Genomic DNA, 18776 nt, shown 5'->3' on the forward strand with positions numbered 1-18776 from the left:
ACACACACACACACACACACACACACACACACACACACACACACACTTTCTCCTATACTCCCTCACACACTAATGTAGCACAGGATGAACAATGTCCTGTTGAGCCCTTGACAAATCAGGCAATTCAACCGAGCGGGTCATCTTTGTCGGCCTGCCCTCAGCTCCTGAGTGTGTGGGATGGGTTAAGGAACAGCTGACCTCTGCACTCCCTATAATGGCACTGAGGCCAACATTCCCAGCTCAGGGAACAGGCCACACTGTGTCATATAGGGATGTGGGCTGGAGTGGAATAGGGTGGGGGAGTGAGTCAGATGGATGGTGTTGTGGCTGGCTAGGGAGGGGCATGGGGGTGGAACCAGTCTGCGGTCGGTGTTGACTGACATGGGGTTTCTATTCTGTGGCCCACCTTGGAAGGTTCTGGATCGCGGAGTTCCCTGCTGAGTTTAACCTGGACAGCGAGCTGGCCGCACAGATGAAGGAGCTTCAGGAGACGGTGTACAGGGCCGGAGACCGGAGGCACAGCCAACTGGTTGATATCTCCCAGGTGTAAGCAAGCTGGGGTCAGGGAGGGTATGGTCTATCACGACGTGGTCACCCATGTTCCTTCTGTGTTCTCCACATGCTTCCCTGTGTTCCCTGTGTGTTCCCCTGCCCCCACGTTGCTGGTGTGTTTCCCCACACCCGTGTTTGCAAGTCTTCCCATGGGGCAGCACGATGGCTCAGTGGTTGGCACTGCTGCCTCACGGTGCCAGGGACCCGGGTTAAGATCCCACCCTCCGGCAAATGTCTGTGTGGAGTTTGCACATTCTCCCCGTGTCTGCGTGGGTTTCCTCCGGGTGCTCCGGTTTCCTTCCACAGTCCAAAGATGTGCAGGTTAGGGTGGATTGGCCATGGGAAATTGTCCCATAGTGCCCAGGGATGTGCAGGTTAGGGTGGATTGGCCGTGCTAAATTGTCCCATAGTGCCCAGGGATGTGCAGGTTAGGGTGGATTGGCCGTGCTAAATTGTCCCATAGTGCCCAGGGAAGTGCAGGTTAGGGTGGATTGGCCGTGCTAAATTGTCCCATAGTGCCCAGGGATGTGCAGGTTAGGGTGGATTGGCCGTGCTAAATTGTCCCATAGTGCCCAGGGATGTGCGGGTTAGGGTGGATTGGCCGTGCTAAATTGTCCCATAGTGCCCAGGGATGTGCAGGTTAGGGTGGATTGACCGTGCTAAATTGTCCCATAGTGCCCAGGGATGTGCAGGTTAGGGTGGATTGACCGTGCTAAATTGTCCCATAGTGCCCAGGGGTGTGCAGGTTAGGGTGGATTGGCCATGCTAAATTGTCCCATAGTGCCCAGGGATGTGCGGGTTAGGGTGGATTGGCCGTGCTAAATTGTCCCATAGTGCCCAGGGATGTGCAGGTTAGGGTGGATTGGCCATGCTAAATTGTCCCATAGTGCCCAGGGATGTGCGGGTTAGGGTGGGTTGGCCGTGCTAAATTGTCCCATAGTGCCCAGGGATGTGCAGGTTAGGGTGGGTTGGCCGTGTTAAATTGCCCCACAGTGCCCAGGGATGTGCAGGTTAGGGTGGATTGGCCGTGCTAAATTGTCCCATAGTGCCCAGGGATGTGCGGGTTAGGGTGGGTTGGCCGTGTTAAATTGCCCCACAGTGCCCAGGGATGTGCAGGTTAGGGTGGATTGGCCGTGCTAAATTGTCCCATAGTGCCCAGGGATGTGCGGGTTAGGGTGGGTTGGCCGTGTTAAATTGCCCCACAGTGCCCAGGGATGTGCGGGTTAGGGTGGATTGGCCATGCTAAATTGTCCCATAGTGCCCAGGGATGTGCAGGTTAGGGTGGGTTGGCCGTGCTAAATTGTCCCATAGTGCCCAGGGATGTGCGGGTTAGGTGGGTTGGCCGTGCTAAATTGTCCCATAGTGACCAGGGATGTGCAGGTTAGGGTGGATTGGCCGTGTTCAATTGTCCCATAGTGTCCAGGGATGTGCAGGTTAGGGTGGGTTGGCCGTGCTAAATTGTCCCATAGTGTCCAGGGATGTGCAGGTTAGGGCGGATTGGTCATGCTAAATTGTCCCATAGTGCCCAGGGATGTGTGGGTTAGGGTGGACTGGCCGTGCTAAATTGTCCCATAGTGTCCAGGGATGTGCAGGTTAGGGTGGATTGGCCGTGCTAAATTGTCCCATAGTGCCCAGGGATGTGCGGGTTAGGGTGGATTGGCCGTGCTAAATTGTCCCATAGTTGCCAGGGATGTGCAGGTTAGGGTGGATTGGCCGTGCTAAATTGTCCCATAGTGCCCAGGGATGTGCGGGTTAGGGTGGATTGGCCGTGCTAAATTGTCCCATAGTGTCCAGGGATGTGCGGGTTAGGGTGGATTGGCCATGCTAAATTGTCCCATAGTGCCCAGGGATGTGCGGGTTAGACTGGATAGGCCGTGCTAAATTGTCCCATAGTGCCCAGGGATGTGTAGGTTAGTGTGGATTGGCCGTGCTAAATTGTTCCATAGTGCCCAGGGATGTGCGGGTTAGGGTGGATTGGCCGTGCTAAATTGTCCCATAGTGCCCAGGGATGTGCGGGTTAGGGTGGATTGGCCGTGCTAAATTGTCCCATAGTGCCCAGGGATGTGCAGGTGTGGGTGGATTGGCCGTGCTAAATTGCCCCATAGTGCCCAGGGATGTGCAGGTTAGGGTGGATTGTCCGTGCTAAATTGCCCCATAGTGCCCAGGGATGTGCAGGTTAGGGTGGATTGGCCGTGTTAAATTGTCCCATAGTGCCCAGGGATGTGTGGGTTAGGGTGGATTGGCCGTGCTAAATTGTTCCATAGTGCCCAGGGATGTGCGGGTTAGGGTGGATTGGCCGTGTTCAATTGTCCCATAGTGCCCAGGGATGTGCGGGTTAGACTGGATAGGCCGTGCTAAATTGTCCCATAGTGTCCAGGGATGTGCAGGTTAGGGTGGGTTGGCTGTGCTAAATTGTCCCATATTGTCCAGGGATGTGCGGGTTAGGGTGGATTGGCCGTGCTAAATTGCCCCATAGTGCCCAGGGATGTGCGGGTTAGGGTGGATTGGCCGTGCTAAATTGTCCCATAGTGCCCAGGGATGTGCGGGTTAGGGTGGATTGGCCGTGCTAAATTGTCCCATAGTGCCCAGGGATGTGCAGGTTAGGGTGGATTGGCCGTGTTAAATTGTCCCATAGTGCCCAGGGATGTGCAGGTTTGGGTGGATTGGCCATGCTAAATGTAGGATTACAGGGTAAGGGTAGGGGCAGGGGTCGGGGTGTGATGCATTACAGAGGGTTGGTGAGGACTCAGTGGGCCGAATGGCCTGCATCCGCACTGCAGGGGTTCAATGATTCGATGGTCCTGCTTTCCCCTGTGTTCCAACATGTGTTCCTCTTCATCTCTGCGTGTTGTCTCTCCCCCACAGTTCCCCGGTCTGATTCCTCTTATGCCCCGTGGGTCCTCCTGCGTTGCGCACGCGTGTTCCCCGCTTTCCTTCCCTGAGCGATCCCGGCGCGCATGTGCGCACGTTCGCCTGTTACGCTCACGCGTCGTGGTTGCTGTGTTGTCGCAGACCCTCCTTCGAGTGGAAGAGGCAGATCACGCAACGGAACAATGTCACCCAGAAACGCAGGAAGATGTCCCTCCTGTTCGATCACCTCGGGCCACTGGAGCTGGCGGAGCACCTCACCTACCTGGAATACAAATCTTTTTGCCGCATCCTGGTGAGAATTCCGAATCCAGACACCGCCTGTAAATCTGGGAGGCACAGGGAGGAAGGGAGAGATCTGACAGCATCGGGGTCAACCACTCAGGAAGGCGGATAGGTGTAGGAGGGGGAAATCCCGGGAATACATGGAAAGGGAGCAATGCGTTCCTGTAGCACCTTTCAACATCTCAGGTTGGTCACAATGGCCATCGCAACCAGTCAGTGCATTGCCAAGCATCCTACCGGGCAATATAGGATCCACAGAGATAGCAGGGTGCACAGTGCTCCCTCAGCACTGACCCTCCGACAGTGCCCGCTCCCTCAGCACTGACCCTCCGACAGTGTCCACTCCCTCAGCACTGACCCTCCGACAGTGCCCGCTCCCTCAGCACTGACCCTCCGACAGTGTCCACTCCCTCAGCACTGACCCTCCGACAGCGCCCACTCCCTCAGCACTGACCCTCCGACAGTGCCCGCTCCCTCAGCACTGACCCTCCGACAGCGCCCACTCCCTCAGCACTGACCCTCCGACAGTGCCCGCTCCCTCAGCACTGACCCTCCAACAGTGCCCGCTCCCTCAGCACTGACCCTCCGACAGTGCCCGCTCCCTCAGCAATGACCCTCCGACAGTGCCCACTCCCTCAGCAATGACCCTCTGACAGTGCCCACTCCCTCAGCAATGACCCTCTGACAGCGCCTGCTCCCACAGCACTGACCCTCCGACAGTGCCCACTCCCTCAGCAATGACCCTCCGACAGCGCCTGCTCCCACAGCACTGACCCTCTGACAGTGCCCACTCCCTCAGCAATGACTCTCCGACAGTGCCCACTCCCTCAGCACTGACCCTCCGACAGTGCCCACTCCCTCAGCACTGACCCTCCGACAGTGCCCGCTCCCACAGTACTGACCCTCCGACAGCGCCTGCTCCCTCAGCACTGACCCTCCGACAGCGCCTGCTCCCTCAGCACTGACCCTCCAACAGCGCCCGCTCCCACAGCACTGACCCTCCAACAGCGCCCGCTCCCACAGCACTGACCCTCCGACAGCGCCTGCTCCCACAGCACTGACCCTCCGACAATGCCCACTCCCACAGCACTGACCCTCCGACAGCGCCTGCTCCCACAGCACTGACCCTCCGACAATGCCCACTCCCACAGCACTGACCCTCCGACATTACGGCGCTCCCTTTGGACGCTGTTGAGCCAGATATGTGCGGAAATAGCTGCAAAGGGTTTTGTTTGCGGTGCGGTGAATTGAAACAGAGTACTGTGTTGATTAGGTGAGCGCATCCCCGTAAAACTGTCCTGCGGTTATACCCTCCATCCAGTTGGCGGAGCTGTAGTGCTGCTGGTTGGGCCGGGCTAATCCCCCTCGGGCTGGGAGGGGAGGGCTAAGATGCGACCGTGAGATTTTTTTCCTGACTCTATCTCTGAACTGAATGTGTAAATTTCCGTCCACCCGAACACCCTCTGCCCCGACATGTCGCCAACTGATGGTAACCCTTTCTCCGGGCAGTTCCGCGACTACCACAGCTTTGCAAAACATGGCTGCACAAAGGACAACCCCATTCTGGAGCGGTTCATCAGTCTCTTCAACAGTGTCTCCCAGTGGGTGCAGATGATGGTACTGAGCATGCACACCCCCCAGCAGAGGGCAGAGGTCATCACCAAATTCATACATGTCGCCCAGGTAAGTGGCCTGGGTCAAAGGTCACAGGCTCAAGCTGGCCAATCTGGTCCGTGGCATGAAACTCTCACCTGATCACGCACGTAGATTAGGGCTCAGATACGGAGTAAAGCTTCCTCTACACCATTCCGCCCCCCCCCCCCATCATACACTCCCCAGGGACAGGGGTTAGATACAGAGTAAAGCTCTCTCTGCGCAATCCCCATCAAACACTCCCAGGACAGGGACAGCACGGGGTTAGATTCAGAGTAAAGCTCTCTCTACGCTGTGCCCCTATCAATAACTCCCCAGGGACAGCACGGGGTTAGATAGAGGGTAAACCTCACTCTACACTGTCCCCCATCAAACACTCCCCAGGACAGGGACAGCACGGGGTTAGATACAGAGTAATGCTCACTCTACACTGTCCCCCATCAAACACTCCCAGGGACAGGGACAGCAAAGGGTTAGATACAGAGTAAAGGTCCCTCTACTCTGTCGCCCATCAGACACTCCCAGGGACAGGGACAGCATGGGATTAGATACAGGGTAAAGCTCCCTCTACACTGTTCCCCAGCAAACACGCCCAGGGACAGGGACAGCATGGGGTTAGATCCAGAGTAAAGCTCCCTGTGCATGTTGCCCTCACTCTGTGTTGTGCTCCCTGCAGAGACTCCTACAGCTACGGAACTACAACACCCTGATGGCTGTGATTGGAGGGTTGAGTCACAGCGCTATTTCCCGCCTGAAGGAGACATATCATTACGTCAGCCCTGATGTCATCAAGGTAGGAGCCAATAGGAATGTTTCCTCGTGAACTGCGCACCAGACGGAGACAGGGTTCTTACAGTGAATCAGCGTTATAAATCCCCCGTGATCCACACCCTGAGTATTCAGTGAAATATTTCCATCAAACGTAGAGTCACAGTATCAGAGAGAAACAGGCCCTTCGGTCCAACCAGTCCATGCCAACCCAATATCCTAAATTAATCCAGTCCCATTTGCCAGCATGTGGCCCATATCCCTCTAAACCCTTCCTATTCATGTCCCCATCCCGGTGCCTTTTAAATGCTGTAACTGTACCAGCCCCCACCACTTCCTCTGGCAGCTCCTTCCATACACGCACCACCCTCTGTGTGAAAATGTTACCCCTCAGGTCCCTTTTAAATCTTTCCCCCCTCACCTTAAACCTATGCCCCTCTAGTTTTAGATTCCACCTACCCTGGGGAAAAGACCTTGTCTATTCAGCCTATCCATGCCCCTCATGATTTTATAAACCTCTATAAGGTCACCCCCTCAGCCTCCGACACTCCGGGGAAAATAGCCCCAGCCCCTCCCTGTAGCTCAAACCCTCCGACCCCAGCAACATCCTCGTAAATCTTTTCTGAATCTTTTCAGGTTTAATGACATCTTTGCTGTAGCAGCCTGCAATGTTGAAATAAATCATTCCTGAGAAGGGACACATTTTGTTGAAGCCTCCCCTCACCAGGGTCTTTCGCAAAAATTGTACCAGGTCCATAGATGCAATGATGGTAATTTGTTGATTTGCTTCTCAGAGAAAGGCCCTGACCAGTGAGAGGTGACCCTGCCTGGTTTCCAAATTTTGCAGAGCTTGGTGGTTAACTGTCAATCATCACGAGCAGGTGCATTCTCCCCAAGGGCGCCTCTAACCGTCCAAAATGGTGCCCACACAGCTGGCTAAATATCGTGGTCACCCCTTCTCTTGAGAGCTTGGGCAGCTGATGAGCTCAGTGCGAGAAAGGGTGGTTTGCCACACGGGCAGACCCTGCACCGACTCCGCCTGACCTTTCCTCCCTCCCGCCCAGATTTCGGACAGCCTGACGGAGCTGGTGACGACCTGCGGGAACTACAGTAACTACCGCAAGTGCTTTTCTGAGTCCTCGGGTTTCAAGTTCCCCATTCTGGGCGTGCACCTCAAGGACCTGCTGGCCGTCCACCTGGCCCTCCCGGATTGGCTGGAGGAGGGCCGCCTCAATGTGGTGAAGATGCAGCAGCTGTACTCCATCCTCAACGATCTCATCCGTATCCAGTCCACCGCGCCCCCCATCGAGCCCAGCATGGACCTGGTCAACCTGCTGACGGTAGGTGGGGCCTCCAGGGAGAACTGCATTCGGTTAGCACCTGTCGCCAACAACCAATACACCCCCCAACCCCACGTCCACAGCCCACGAGGTACCTGTCCAAAGTGCCATCGCAGCAGGAAGCTAAGGGCAGAGAAAGATCCCAGGAAGAATGGGAGACGAGTATATTGGAGGGAAGGCCTGTACTTGTCGGAGGTTAGAGGAATGAGAGGGGGCCCTATTGAAGCACAAATTCTCGGAGGGACTTTGCCAGATTTGGTGTGGAGAGGCTGTTTCTCCTTCTGGGAGAGTCTAGTACCAGAGGGGCATCATCTCAGAGTAAGGTCTCCCCTTCAGAGACAGGGATGAGGAGGAATTTCTTATCTCAGGGGAGTGAGCCTGTGGAATTCTTTACTGCAGAGGGCTGTAGAGGCTGGGTCATTGAGCAGATGCAAGACTGAGATAGATTTTCAATCAGGAAAGGGATTCGAGGGGGGGAAGGCAGGAAAGTGGGGTTCAGGATGATCAGATCAGCCACTGAATGGGGGAGCAGGCTCGAAGGGGTGAACAGCTTACTCGTATAACTTTTGCCATTTTCCCACTCGGGAAATGCAGAACCATCTGTTGTCGATTTTTACATTGCTGATGTTGGTTGAGTGATAAATAGGATGACCCTGATTTCTCCTTTCCCAAAGCTAAATTACTCCCCAGAACAGAATTGCAGCCATTAGTGACCACATCTGATATGTTTCTCCTCCTCTCCCACTCTGCTCCTTGTGCCAATTCTGATGAATCTGTGTCCCCTACAGCCAGGGAACCATCCACAGTCAGAAACAATTTCTCCCTTACTTGGAGAATCCCTGCAGTGTGGGAGCAGGCCATCACATCCAGACTGACCTCACCAGCGCCACGCCCCCAAGCACCCCAACAAAGAGCATCCCATCCAGACCCACTCCGACCCTGTCCCTGCTCCCCCTACATTTCCCACAGCCAATCCACCCTCACCCGCACATCCCTGGGCACTATGGGACAATTTAGCATGGCCAATCCACCCTCACCCGCACATCCCTGGGCACTATGGGACAATTTAGCACGGCCAACCCACCCTAACCCGCACATCCCTGTGCACTATGGGACAATTTAGCACGGCCAATCCACCCTCACCCGCACATCCCTGGGCACTATGGGACAATTTAGCACGGCCAATCCACCCTAACCAGCACATCCCTGGGCACTATGGGACAATTTAGCACGGCCAATCCACCCTAACCTGTACATCCCTGGGCACTATGGGACAATTTAGCACGGCCAATCCACCCTAACCTGCACATCCCTGGGCACTATGGAACAATTTAGCACGGCCAACCCACCCTAACCTGCACATCCCTGGGCACTATGGGACAGTTTAGCACGGCCAATCCACCCTAACCTGCACATCCCTGGGCACTATGGGACAATTTAGCATGGCCAATCCACCCTAACCCGCACATCCCTGGGCACTATGGGACAATTTAGCACGGCCAATCCACCCTAACCTGCACATCCCTGGGCACTATGGGACAATTTAGCACGGCCAATCCACCCTAACCCGCACATCCCTGGACACTATGGGACAATTTAGCACGGCCAACCCACCCTAACCTGCACATCCCTGGGCACTATGGGACAGTTTAGCACGGCCAATCCACCCTAACCTGCACATCCCTGGGCACTATGGAACAATTTAGCACGGCCAATCCATCCTAACCTGCACATCCCTGGGCACTATGGGACAATTTAGCACGGCCAACCCATCCTAACCTGCACATCCCTGGGCACTATGGGACAATTTAGCACGGCCAATCCACCCTAACCTGCACATCCCTGGGCACTATGGGGCAATTTAGCACGGCCAATCCACCCTAACCTGCACATCCCTGGGCACTACGGGACAATTTAGCACAGCCAATCCACCCTAACCTGCACATCCCTGGGCACTATGGGACAATTTAGCACGGTCAATCCACCCTAACCTGCACATCCCTGGGCACTATGGGACAATTTAGCATGACCAATCCACCCTAACCCGCACATCCCTGGGCACTATGGGACAATTTAGCACGGCCAATCCACCCTAACGCGCACATCCCTGGGCACTATGGAACAATTTAGCACGGCCAATCCACCCTAACCTGCACATCCCTGGGCACTATGGGACAATTTAGCACGGCCAATCCACCCTAACCTGCACATCCCTGGGCACTATGGGGCAATTTAGCACGGCCAATCCACCCTAACCTGCACATCCCTGGGCACTATGGGACAATTTAGCACGGCCAATCCACCCTAACCTGCACATCCCTGGGCACTATGGGACAATTTAGCACGGCCAATACACCCTAACCTGCACATCCCTGGACACTATGGGACAATTTAGCACGGCCAATCCACCCTAACCCGCACATCCCTGGGCACTATGGGGCAATTTAGCACGGCCAGTCCACCCTAACCTGCACATCCCTGGACACTATGGGGCAATTTAGCACGGCCAATCCACCCTAACCTGCACATCCCTGGGCACTATGGGGCAATTTAGCACGGCCAGTCCACCCTAACCTGCACATCCCTGGACACTATGGGGCAATTTAGCACGGCCAATCCACCCTAACCTGCACATCCCTGGGCACTATGTGACAATTTAGCACGGCCAATCCACCCTAACCCGCACATCCCTGGGCACTATGGGACAATTTAGCACGGCCAATCCACCCTAACCCGCACATCCCTGGGCACTATGGGACAATTTAGCACGGCCAATCCACCCTAACCTGCACATCCCTGGGCACTATGGGACAATTTAGCACGGCCAATCCACCCTAACCTGCACATCCCTGGACACTATGGGGCAATTTAGCACGGCCAATCCACCCTAACCTGCACATCCCTGGGCACTATGTGACAATTTAGCACGGCCAATCCACCCTAACCCGCACATCCCTGGGCACTATGGGACAATTTAGCACGGCCAATCCACCCTAACCCGCACATCCCTGGGCACTATGGGACAATTTAGCACGGCCAATCCACCCTACCCTGCACATCCCTGGGCACTATGGGACAATTTAGCACGGCCAATCCACACTAACCTGCACATCCCTGGACACTATGGGACAATTTAGCACGGCCAATCCACCCTAACCTGCACATCCCTGGACACTATGGGACAATTTAGCACGGCCAATCCACCCTAACCTGCACATCCCTGGGCACTATGGGGCAATTTAGCACGGCCAATCCACCCTAACCCGCACATCCCTGGGCACTATGGGACAATTTAGCACGGCCAATCCACCCTAACCCGCACATCCCTGGGCTCTATGGGACAATTTAGCACGGCCAATCCACCCTAACCCGCACATCCCTGGGCACTATGGGACAATTTAGCACGGCCAATCCACCCTAACCAGCACATCCCTGGGCACTATGGGACAATTTAGCACAGCCAATCCACCCTAACCTGCACATCCCTGGGCACTATGGGACAATTTAGCACGGCTAATCCACCCTAACCCGCACATCCCTGGGCACTATGGGACAATTTAGCATGGCCAATCCACCCTAACCCGCACATCCCTGGGACAGTATGGAACAATTTAGCACGGCCATCCCACCCTAACCTGCGCATCTTTGGACTGTGGGAGGAAACCAGAGCTCTCAGAGGAAATTCACGCAGACACCGGGAGAAAGTGCATACTCCACATAGACGGACGGCCGCCTGAGGATGGGATCGAACCCGGGTCCCACCCCCATATCCTGGGGCTGCACGGATTTAGCAAAATGTGGCTTTATTTATGATCTATCAGAGCTGCCCAGAGAGGATCCCATAAATACTGTGTCCTCAGCACTCGTTTATAATTCCCAAGCTCTGTCAGATCCCTGTTACCTCAACCTTAAATCTTGGTCCTGTTTGTTTACATGAAAACTCAACCGTGGTGTCATGTATTCTCATTTCCCCCCTCCCCCTGAAGAATAATATTCATGCACAGGGCTTTATCGCTACAAAATTGATGAAATCAAGTCTACCTACAGTGATTACAACAAGACAATTCTGCATTTTAATCCTCACCCATTTTCCAAGTTAGATTTATATTAAAATTAAAGTTATATTTATATTAAAACATGCTGGGTCAGAGTTACTTGTTTTATCTGGTTCAGCCGGAGCACTGTCTGCTAGGGATAGTTTAAGTTGCAGGATAGCCTGCAAGGCAAGTTAGAGGAAAGCCTGCCAAGAACAAGCTGGTTTGGAGGAAAGCCTTCTGAGAAAAAGCTGGGTTATAGAAAACCCTACAAGGTGAGTTGGAGGAAGCATGCTAAGAACAAGGTGCCCAGCTGATCACTCTCATTTCTGAAAAGAAAACCCAGCTCATGAAATCAGATTGAAATCCTAATTATACTTCTGAAAGAATGATGAGAAGAACATCTGAAGGATTCCCAAGTGAGCTGTATCTGTAAAACCTCAGAGAGCTGATCCACGTTGCGTCGGTATTCCCCAAGGAGAGGGACGTAATGGATGTTGAGGTTATGGATAGATGTTTGATTACTCTAGGTCAAGTTGGCATAAGGAGGGGGGGAAGTGTTGGGAATTCTAAAAGGCATGAGGTTGGACAAGTCCCCAGGTCCAGATGGGATATATCCCAGGTTTCTGAGGGAAGCGAGAGAGAAAATAGCTGGGGCATTAACAGATATCTTTGCAGCATCCTTGAGAAAAGGTGAGGCCCTGGAGGACTGGAGAATTGCTAATGTTGTCCCCTTGTTTCAGAAGGGTCGCAGGGATAATCCAGGCAATTATAGACTTGTGAGCCTGACGCCAGTGGTAGGGAAGCTACTGGAGAAGATACTGAGCGATAAGGATCTATTTATATTTGGAAGAAAATGGGTTAATCAGTGATAGGCAGCATGATTTTGTGCAGGGTAGGACATGTCTTATCAACCTGATAGAATTCTTTGAGGAAGTGACAAACTTGATAGACGAGGGAAGGGCCATGGATGTCATATACATGGGCTTCAGTAAGGTGTTTGATCATGTTCCCCATGGATGGCTGATGGAGAAAATGAACTCGCATGGGGTCCAGGGTGTGCTAGCTAGATGGAGAGAGGACTGGCTGGGCAACAGGAGACAGAGAGTTGTAGTGGAAGGGAGTTTCTCAAATTGGAGACCTGTGACCAGTGGTGTTCCACAGGGATCTGTGCTGGGACCACTGTTGTTTGTGATATATGTAAATGATCTGGAGGAAGGTGTCGGTGGTCTGATCAGCAAGTTCGCTGATGACACTAAGATTGGTGGAGTAGCTGATAGTGAAGGGGACTGTCGGACAATGCAGCAAAATACAGATGGATTGGCGAGTTGGGCAGATAAATGGCAGATGGAGTTCAATCTGGGCAAATGCGAGGTGATGCATTTTGGAAGATCAAATTCAAGGGCGAACTATACAGTAAATGGAAAAGTCCTAGGGAAAATTGATAACGAGAGAGAGATCTGGGTGTTCGGGTCCATTGTTCCCTGAAGGTGACAACGCAGGTCAATAGAGTGGTCAAGGCGGGATATGGCATGCTTTCCTTCATTGGGCGGGGTATTGAGTACAAGAGTTGGCAGGTCATGTTGCAGTTGTATAGGACTTTGGTTTGGCCACATTTGGAGTACTGTGTACAGTTCTGGTTGCCACATTACCAAAAGGATGTGGATGCTTTGGAGAGGGTGCAGAGGAGGTTCACCAGGATGTTGCCTCGTATGGAGGGTGCTAGCTATGAAGAGAAGTTGAGTAGATTAGGATTATTTTCATTAGAAAGACGGAGATTGAGGGGGGACCTGATTGAGGTCTACAAAATCATGAGGGGTATAGACAGGGTGGATAGCAGGAAGCTTTTTCCCAGAGTGGGGGACTCAATTACTAGGGGTCATGAGTTCAAAGTGAGAGGAGGAAAATTTTTAAGGGAGATATGCGTGGAAAGTTCCTTACGCAGAGGGTGGTGGGTGCCTAGAACGCGTTGCCAGCGGAGGTGGTAGAGGCAGACACAATAGTGTCTTTTAAGATGTACCTGGACAGGTACATGAATGGGCGGGGAGCAGAGGGATACAGATCGTTGGAAAATAGGCGACAGGTTTAGACAGAGGATCTGGATCAGCACAGGCTTGGAGGGCCGAAGGGCCTGTTCCTGTGCTGTAGGTTTCTTTGTTCTTTGCCCATGTTATATTAGTGACTTGCTCACATACACCAGACTGCCAGAGCATCAGACTGTGGGCAATCTCATGCTTTATGTATCGCCCACGAGGATAACTCACTCATGCAACTGGTTAGATATTTTATTTCCAGAAAAAAAATCTCTGTTGTGTTTGTGACATTTACTTAAGCAAAAGTATGTGTGTGTATATGTGTGTGTGAGAGAGAAGAGGGAGAGTGTGTGTGTGTGTCAGCGTGTGTGTGTGTGTGTGTGTGTGTGTGTGAGAGAGAGTGTGTATGTGTGTCAGAGTGTGTGTGTGTGTGCACGTGTGTGAGACTGTGTGTGTGTGAGAAAGTGTGAGTGTGAGTGAGTGTGTGTGTGTGAATGTGTGTATGAGAGACTGTGATTTTGTGTGTGTGTGTGAATTAATGTGTGTGTTTATGTGTGTGTGTGTGTGTGTATGTGTGTGTGAGTGAGAGTGAGTGAGTGTGTGAGTGCATGAGAGTGTGTGTGTGTGCATGTGTGCGTGGGTGTGTGTGCACATGTGTGTATGAGTGATTGTGAATTAATGTGTGTATATATATGTGTGTGTGAGTGTGCACGTGTGAGAGTGTGTGTATGTGTGTGTGAGTGAGAGTGAGTGAGTGTGTGAGTGCATGAGAGTGTGTGTGTGTGCATGTGTGCGTGGGTGTGTGTGCACATGTGTGTGTGAGTGATTGTGAGTTAATGTGTGTATATATATGTGTGTGTGAGTGTGCACATGTGTGTGTGTGAGTGTGTGTATGTGTGTGTGTGTGTGTGCACGTGCGTATGTGTGTGAGTGAGAGTGTGTGAGTGCATGTGTGTGTGTGTGCACATGTGTGTGGGTGTGTGTGCACGTGTGTGTTTGTGAATTAATGTGTGTGTGTGTGTGCACATGAGTGTGTGTGCATGTGTGTGTATGCACGTGTGTGTATGTGAGAAAAAGTGTGTTTGAGAGAGAGTGTGTGAGAAAGTGTGTATGCGAGAGAAAGAGATATTGTATGTGTACGTGAGAGTGTGCATGTGACTGAGTAATTATGTGTGTGTGTGTGTGCACGTGTGCGTGAATGAGAGTGTGTTTATGAGTGTGTATGTGAGAGGGAAGAAGGTGTGTCTGTGTCTGGTGTGTGTGTGGGAGGCTGTGTGCGTGTGTGTGCGTGTCTCTGCAAGATTTATAGGGTTAAATATTTATACTACTCAATGTGTCTTTTAACGTATTATTCATTTGCATCAAAGACATTTTATGAAAACAATTAACCAGTGTGGCTTTTCAGAAACTTGTTGATAAACCACTCTTGATCAAAACTGCTAGAGATAAGGAATTAAATGAATTAGCTCTCATTGCAATCGGAGCCGAGTTGAAGCAGAGCAATCCACATGGACCCTTGATTAGATCCACATTGCATCATTACTCCTTTGAGGAGAGCAACACTCCTTCCATGCCTGCAGTAACCTTATAATGCCAATTACAGGTCTCCCTGGACCAGTTCCACACCGACGATGAGATTTACAAACTGTCCTTGTCACGGGAACCTCGCACATCCAAATCTGCGGTAAGTAAGGAGTTCCGTTTATTGCATTTGCAGACTATGAAGCCAGCTCCACCCATACCTTAAAGCCATTAATACCGCAACATACTCCCAGAGTGGTAATCAGGCAGAGCCGTACTGTCAGAGGGTCAGTGCTGAGGGAGCGGGCACTGTCAGAGGGTCAGTACTCAGGGAGTGCCACACTGTCAGAGGGTCAGTGCTGAGGGAAGTGCCGCACTGTCGAAGGGTCAGTGCGGAGGGAGTGGGCACTGCCAGAGGGTCAGTACTGAGGGAGTGGGCAGTGTCAGAGGTTCAGTGCTGAGGGAGCAGGCACTGTCAGAGGTTCAGTGCTGAGGGAGCGGGCACTGTCAGAGGGTCAGTGCTGAGGGAGTGGGCACTGTCAGAGGTTCAGTGCTGAGGGAGCGGGCACTGTCAGAGGGTCAGTGCCAAGGGAAGTGCTGCACTGTCGAAGGGTCAGTGCGGAGGGAGTGGGCACTGTCAGAGGGTCAATGCTGAGGGAGCGGGCACTGTTGGAGGGTCAGTGCTGAGGGAGTAGGCACTATCAGAGGGTTAGTGCTGAGGGAGCGGACACTGTCAGAGGGTTAGTGCTGAGGGAGCGGGCACTGTCGGAGGGTCAGTGCTGAGGGAGTGGGCACTGTCGGAGGGTCAGTGCTGAGGGAGGGCCCCACTGTCGGAGGGTCAGTGCTGAGGGAGTGGGCACTGTTGGAGGGTCAGTGCTGAGGGAGCGCCGCACTGTCGGACGGTCAGTGCTGAGGACGCGCCACACTGTCGAAGGGTCAGTGCTGAGGGAGTCGGCACTGTTGGAGGGTCAGTGCTGAGGGAGCACCGCACTGTTGGAGGGTCAGTGCTGAGGGAGCAGGCACTGTCAGAGGGTCAGTGCTGAGGGAGAGCCGCACTGTCGGAGGGTCAGTGCCGAGGGAGCGCCGCACTGTCGGAGGTTCAGTGCTGAGGGAGCGGGCACTGTCGGAGGGTCAGTGCTTTATGAATCTTTTCTGAATCCTTTGAAGTTTCACAACATCCTCCCTACAGCAGGGAGACTAGAACTGAACGCAGTTTTGCAAAAGTGACCCTAACCCATGTCCTGTACATCCGCAACATGGCCCTCCCAGCTCTGATATTTTCCCTGGAGCATCGGAGACTGAGGGGTGATCTTATAGAAGTTTATAAAATCATGAGGGGCACGGATAGTGTGAATAGACAGGGCCATTTTCCCCAGGGTACGGGAGTCCAAAACTAGAGGGGCACAGGTTTAAGGTGAGAGGGCAAAGGTTTAAAAGGGACCTGAGGGGTAACTTTTTCACACAGAGGGTGGTGCGTGTATGGAATGAACTGCCAGAGGAAGTGGTGGAGGCTGGTACAGTTACAGCATTTAAAAGGCATCTGGATGGGGACATGGATACAATCTAGAGTCCCTACCATATGGAAACAGCTCCTTTGGCCCAACAAGTCCACGCCGACCCTCAGAGCATCCCACACAGACCCATTCCCCTATAACCCACCTAATCTACTCATCCCTGGGCATTATGGAGTAATTTAGCACGGCCAATCCATCCGAAACTGCACATCTTAGATCCGTTGGAGGAAACCGGAGCACTCAGAGGAAACCCACGCAGACACGGGGAGAATGTGCAAACTCCACACAGACAGTCGCCCGAGGGTGGGATCGAACCCGGGTCCCTGGCACCGTGGGGCAGCAGCGCTAACCACCGAGCATCCGTACCATCCCAAAGAAGCTTTAGAAGTCTATGAGCTAATTGCTGGCAGATGGGACTGGGTTAATTTAGGAGAGCCGTTCGGTAGGACAGGTTGGATTGAAAGGTCTATTTCTGTGCTGTACAGCTGTGAGAGTCTATGGATCTCCTCTTATGACCAGTATCAACCTCATGAAGTTCTGTTTCACTCCATTTATGGCAGCTACAGCCCTCTGTCAGGTAGGGAGAACAGAACAGGGCACAGTACCCCTGGTGTGGTTTAACCATGGCATTACTGCTGTACATAGACTACAAGATACTCGGGGTTACATTATGGTTGCCCAATATTTTTACAGCTGAATACTTTTATCTCTCTCTTCACAGCCCTCGAGCCCAACGCCCCCCAAATCTCCCGTCATTGAGGAATGGGCCTCCGCTGTCAAGCCCAAAACAGACCCAGAGCTCATCAACAAGCACATCCACAAAATGGTGGAGGTAGGTGAGGCCTCAGGCCTAAGGGGGGCAACAGGGCCCAATGCAAAGGCATTGAGGGTTTCGGGTGTTTCACCCCTCACGGGGCATTCCAGGCAGGGCTCTGTGGTGAGATATTTAATCGTTGCTCTGTGTGTGTGTGTGTGTGTGTGTGTGTGTGTGTGTGTGGAGGAGGATCTGGCCAGGTCACCCGAGCGAAGTCAGAGCACCGAAATATCAGGAGAAAGCTGGGCTTCTTTCTCCTGGAGAGGAGGGTCCCACTGGGAGACTCGATTGAGGCATTCCAGCTCGTCGCGAGCTCTGGTCGGAGCGAATCAAAGGGAAAATAGCTGCCCAAGGTTCCATGTCAAGTGGCCTCATGGCTGACTGCATGAAAATGCTTCCATTTTGTTCTTTTAACGTGGGACGCATTTATGAATACTTTCCCATTGGGATGCAGCCATCGATGACGAGACCAGGGTGGTCCGGGGGATGCCAAGGCGACAGACGTCCTTGCCGCCATTTGGTCGGGGGGGGGGAGTAACCAGCCCATATCCCTCTCCCTCAGCCTTGCCCTCCCCTCTGTCCCCTCAGACATGGGGTTCAGCCTTGGAGGCAAGGTGGGCAACGGAGTATGAGGAAACATCATCAGTTGAGGCAAAAACCCGCTGCAGGGGGGCATTCGCAGCATGTGCCTACACGTGACTCCAGGCCCAGGAGTCCCAACTGGCCTCTGAGCAGAAATCTCCGCGGGGTGGGGGTGGGTAGAATTAGGGTTGGGCAACAAATGCTGGGCACTGCTCCCATCCCGCGAAAGAAGAGGGAGGTTGGCGTCACTGAGCGATCAAGGAGGGAGGGGAGCAAGGCCACTCTTCAGTTGGGGGTTCACACGGAGGGAGTGTGCGCACGTTTGAAGGAGTCCCCTGCAAAGAGACTCAGGCAGCCCGGGAAAACCCGAGGGAACGTCAGGAAGGAGGAGTGGCCGGCGCTGGCAAAAATGCGAAGACATTGGCCCAGAGCGGAGGTTGATCTGCCGCCATCTTGAGGATGCAAATGGCTCATCCCGCGTGAGGCCAATTGTGTCAATCGTCTCGGGGGAAGGACAGGAAGTCCCCCTTCAATTCCCCGTCGGACTCAGCAACACTAAACAAGGACATCTGAACCTCCAATATGGCGGAGAGGCGTGGCGTGGGATTTAAACCCCATGGTACGTTCTCCTGGCCATCATGGGTGGCCACTTCACCACCCCAGAACCTTCTAGCTTCAGTCGCAGTCCTACACCAAACACGCCAACCCTGCGCTGGATGGAAGGTGGCATCTGAGTCATGCACAGTAAGATCCCACATCAAGCAAAGTCAACGTCACACACATACACACCACTGACTTCATCACCACTGCTT

At 53.2% G+C, this 18776-nt stretch overlaps 1 protein-coding gene across 6 annotated transcripts in view; it reads left to right on the forward strand.

The window, feature by feature from the left end:
- LOC125449209 (RAS guanyl-releasing protein 2-like) overlaps positions 1-18776 on the forward strand; it is a 70577-nt gene that overhangs the window by 37319 nt on the left and 14482 nt on the right. For 5 of the 6 annotated variants that reach the window (XM_048524896.2, XM_059641547.1, XM_059641549.1 and 2 more), the window contains exons 5-11: positions 415-546; positions 3565-3715; positions 5215-5388; positions 6035-6151; positions 7191-7466; positions 15137-15217; positions 17290-17400. In XM_048524896.2, the coding sequence (XP_048380853.1) occupies positions 415-546; positions 3565-3715; positions 5215-5388; positions 6035-6151; positions 7191-7466; positions 15137-15217; positions 17290-17400 (1042 nt within the window). The remainder of the gene's footprint in view (positions 1-414; positions 547-3564; positions 3716-5214; positions 5389-6034; positions 6152-7190; positions 7467-15136; positions 15218-17289; positions 17401-18776) is intronic. The other variant, XM_048524897.2, reaches the window with a different exon arrangement.

Source organism: Stegostoma tigrinum, chromosome 42 (assembly GCF_030684315.1).
Source record: "Stegostoma tigrinum isolate sSteTig4 chromosome 42, sSteTig4.hap1, whole genome shotgun sequence".
NCBI classification, from domain to species: Eukaryota; Metazoa; Chordata; class Chondrichthyes; order Orectolobiformes; family Stegostomatidae; genus Stegostoma; species Stegostoma tigrinum.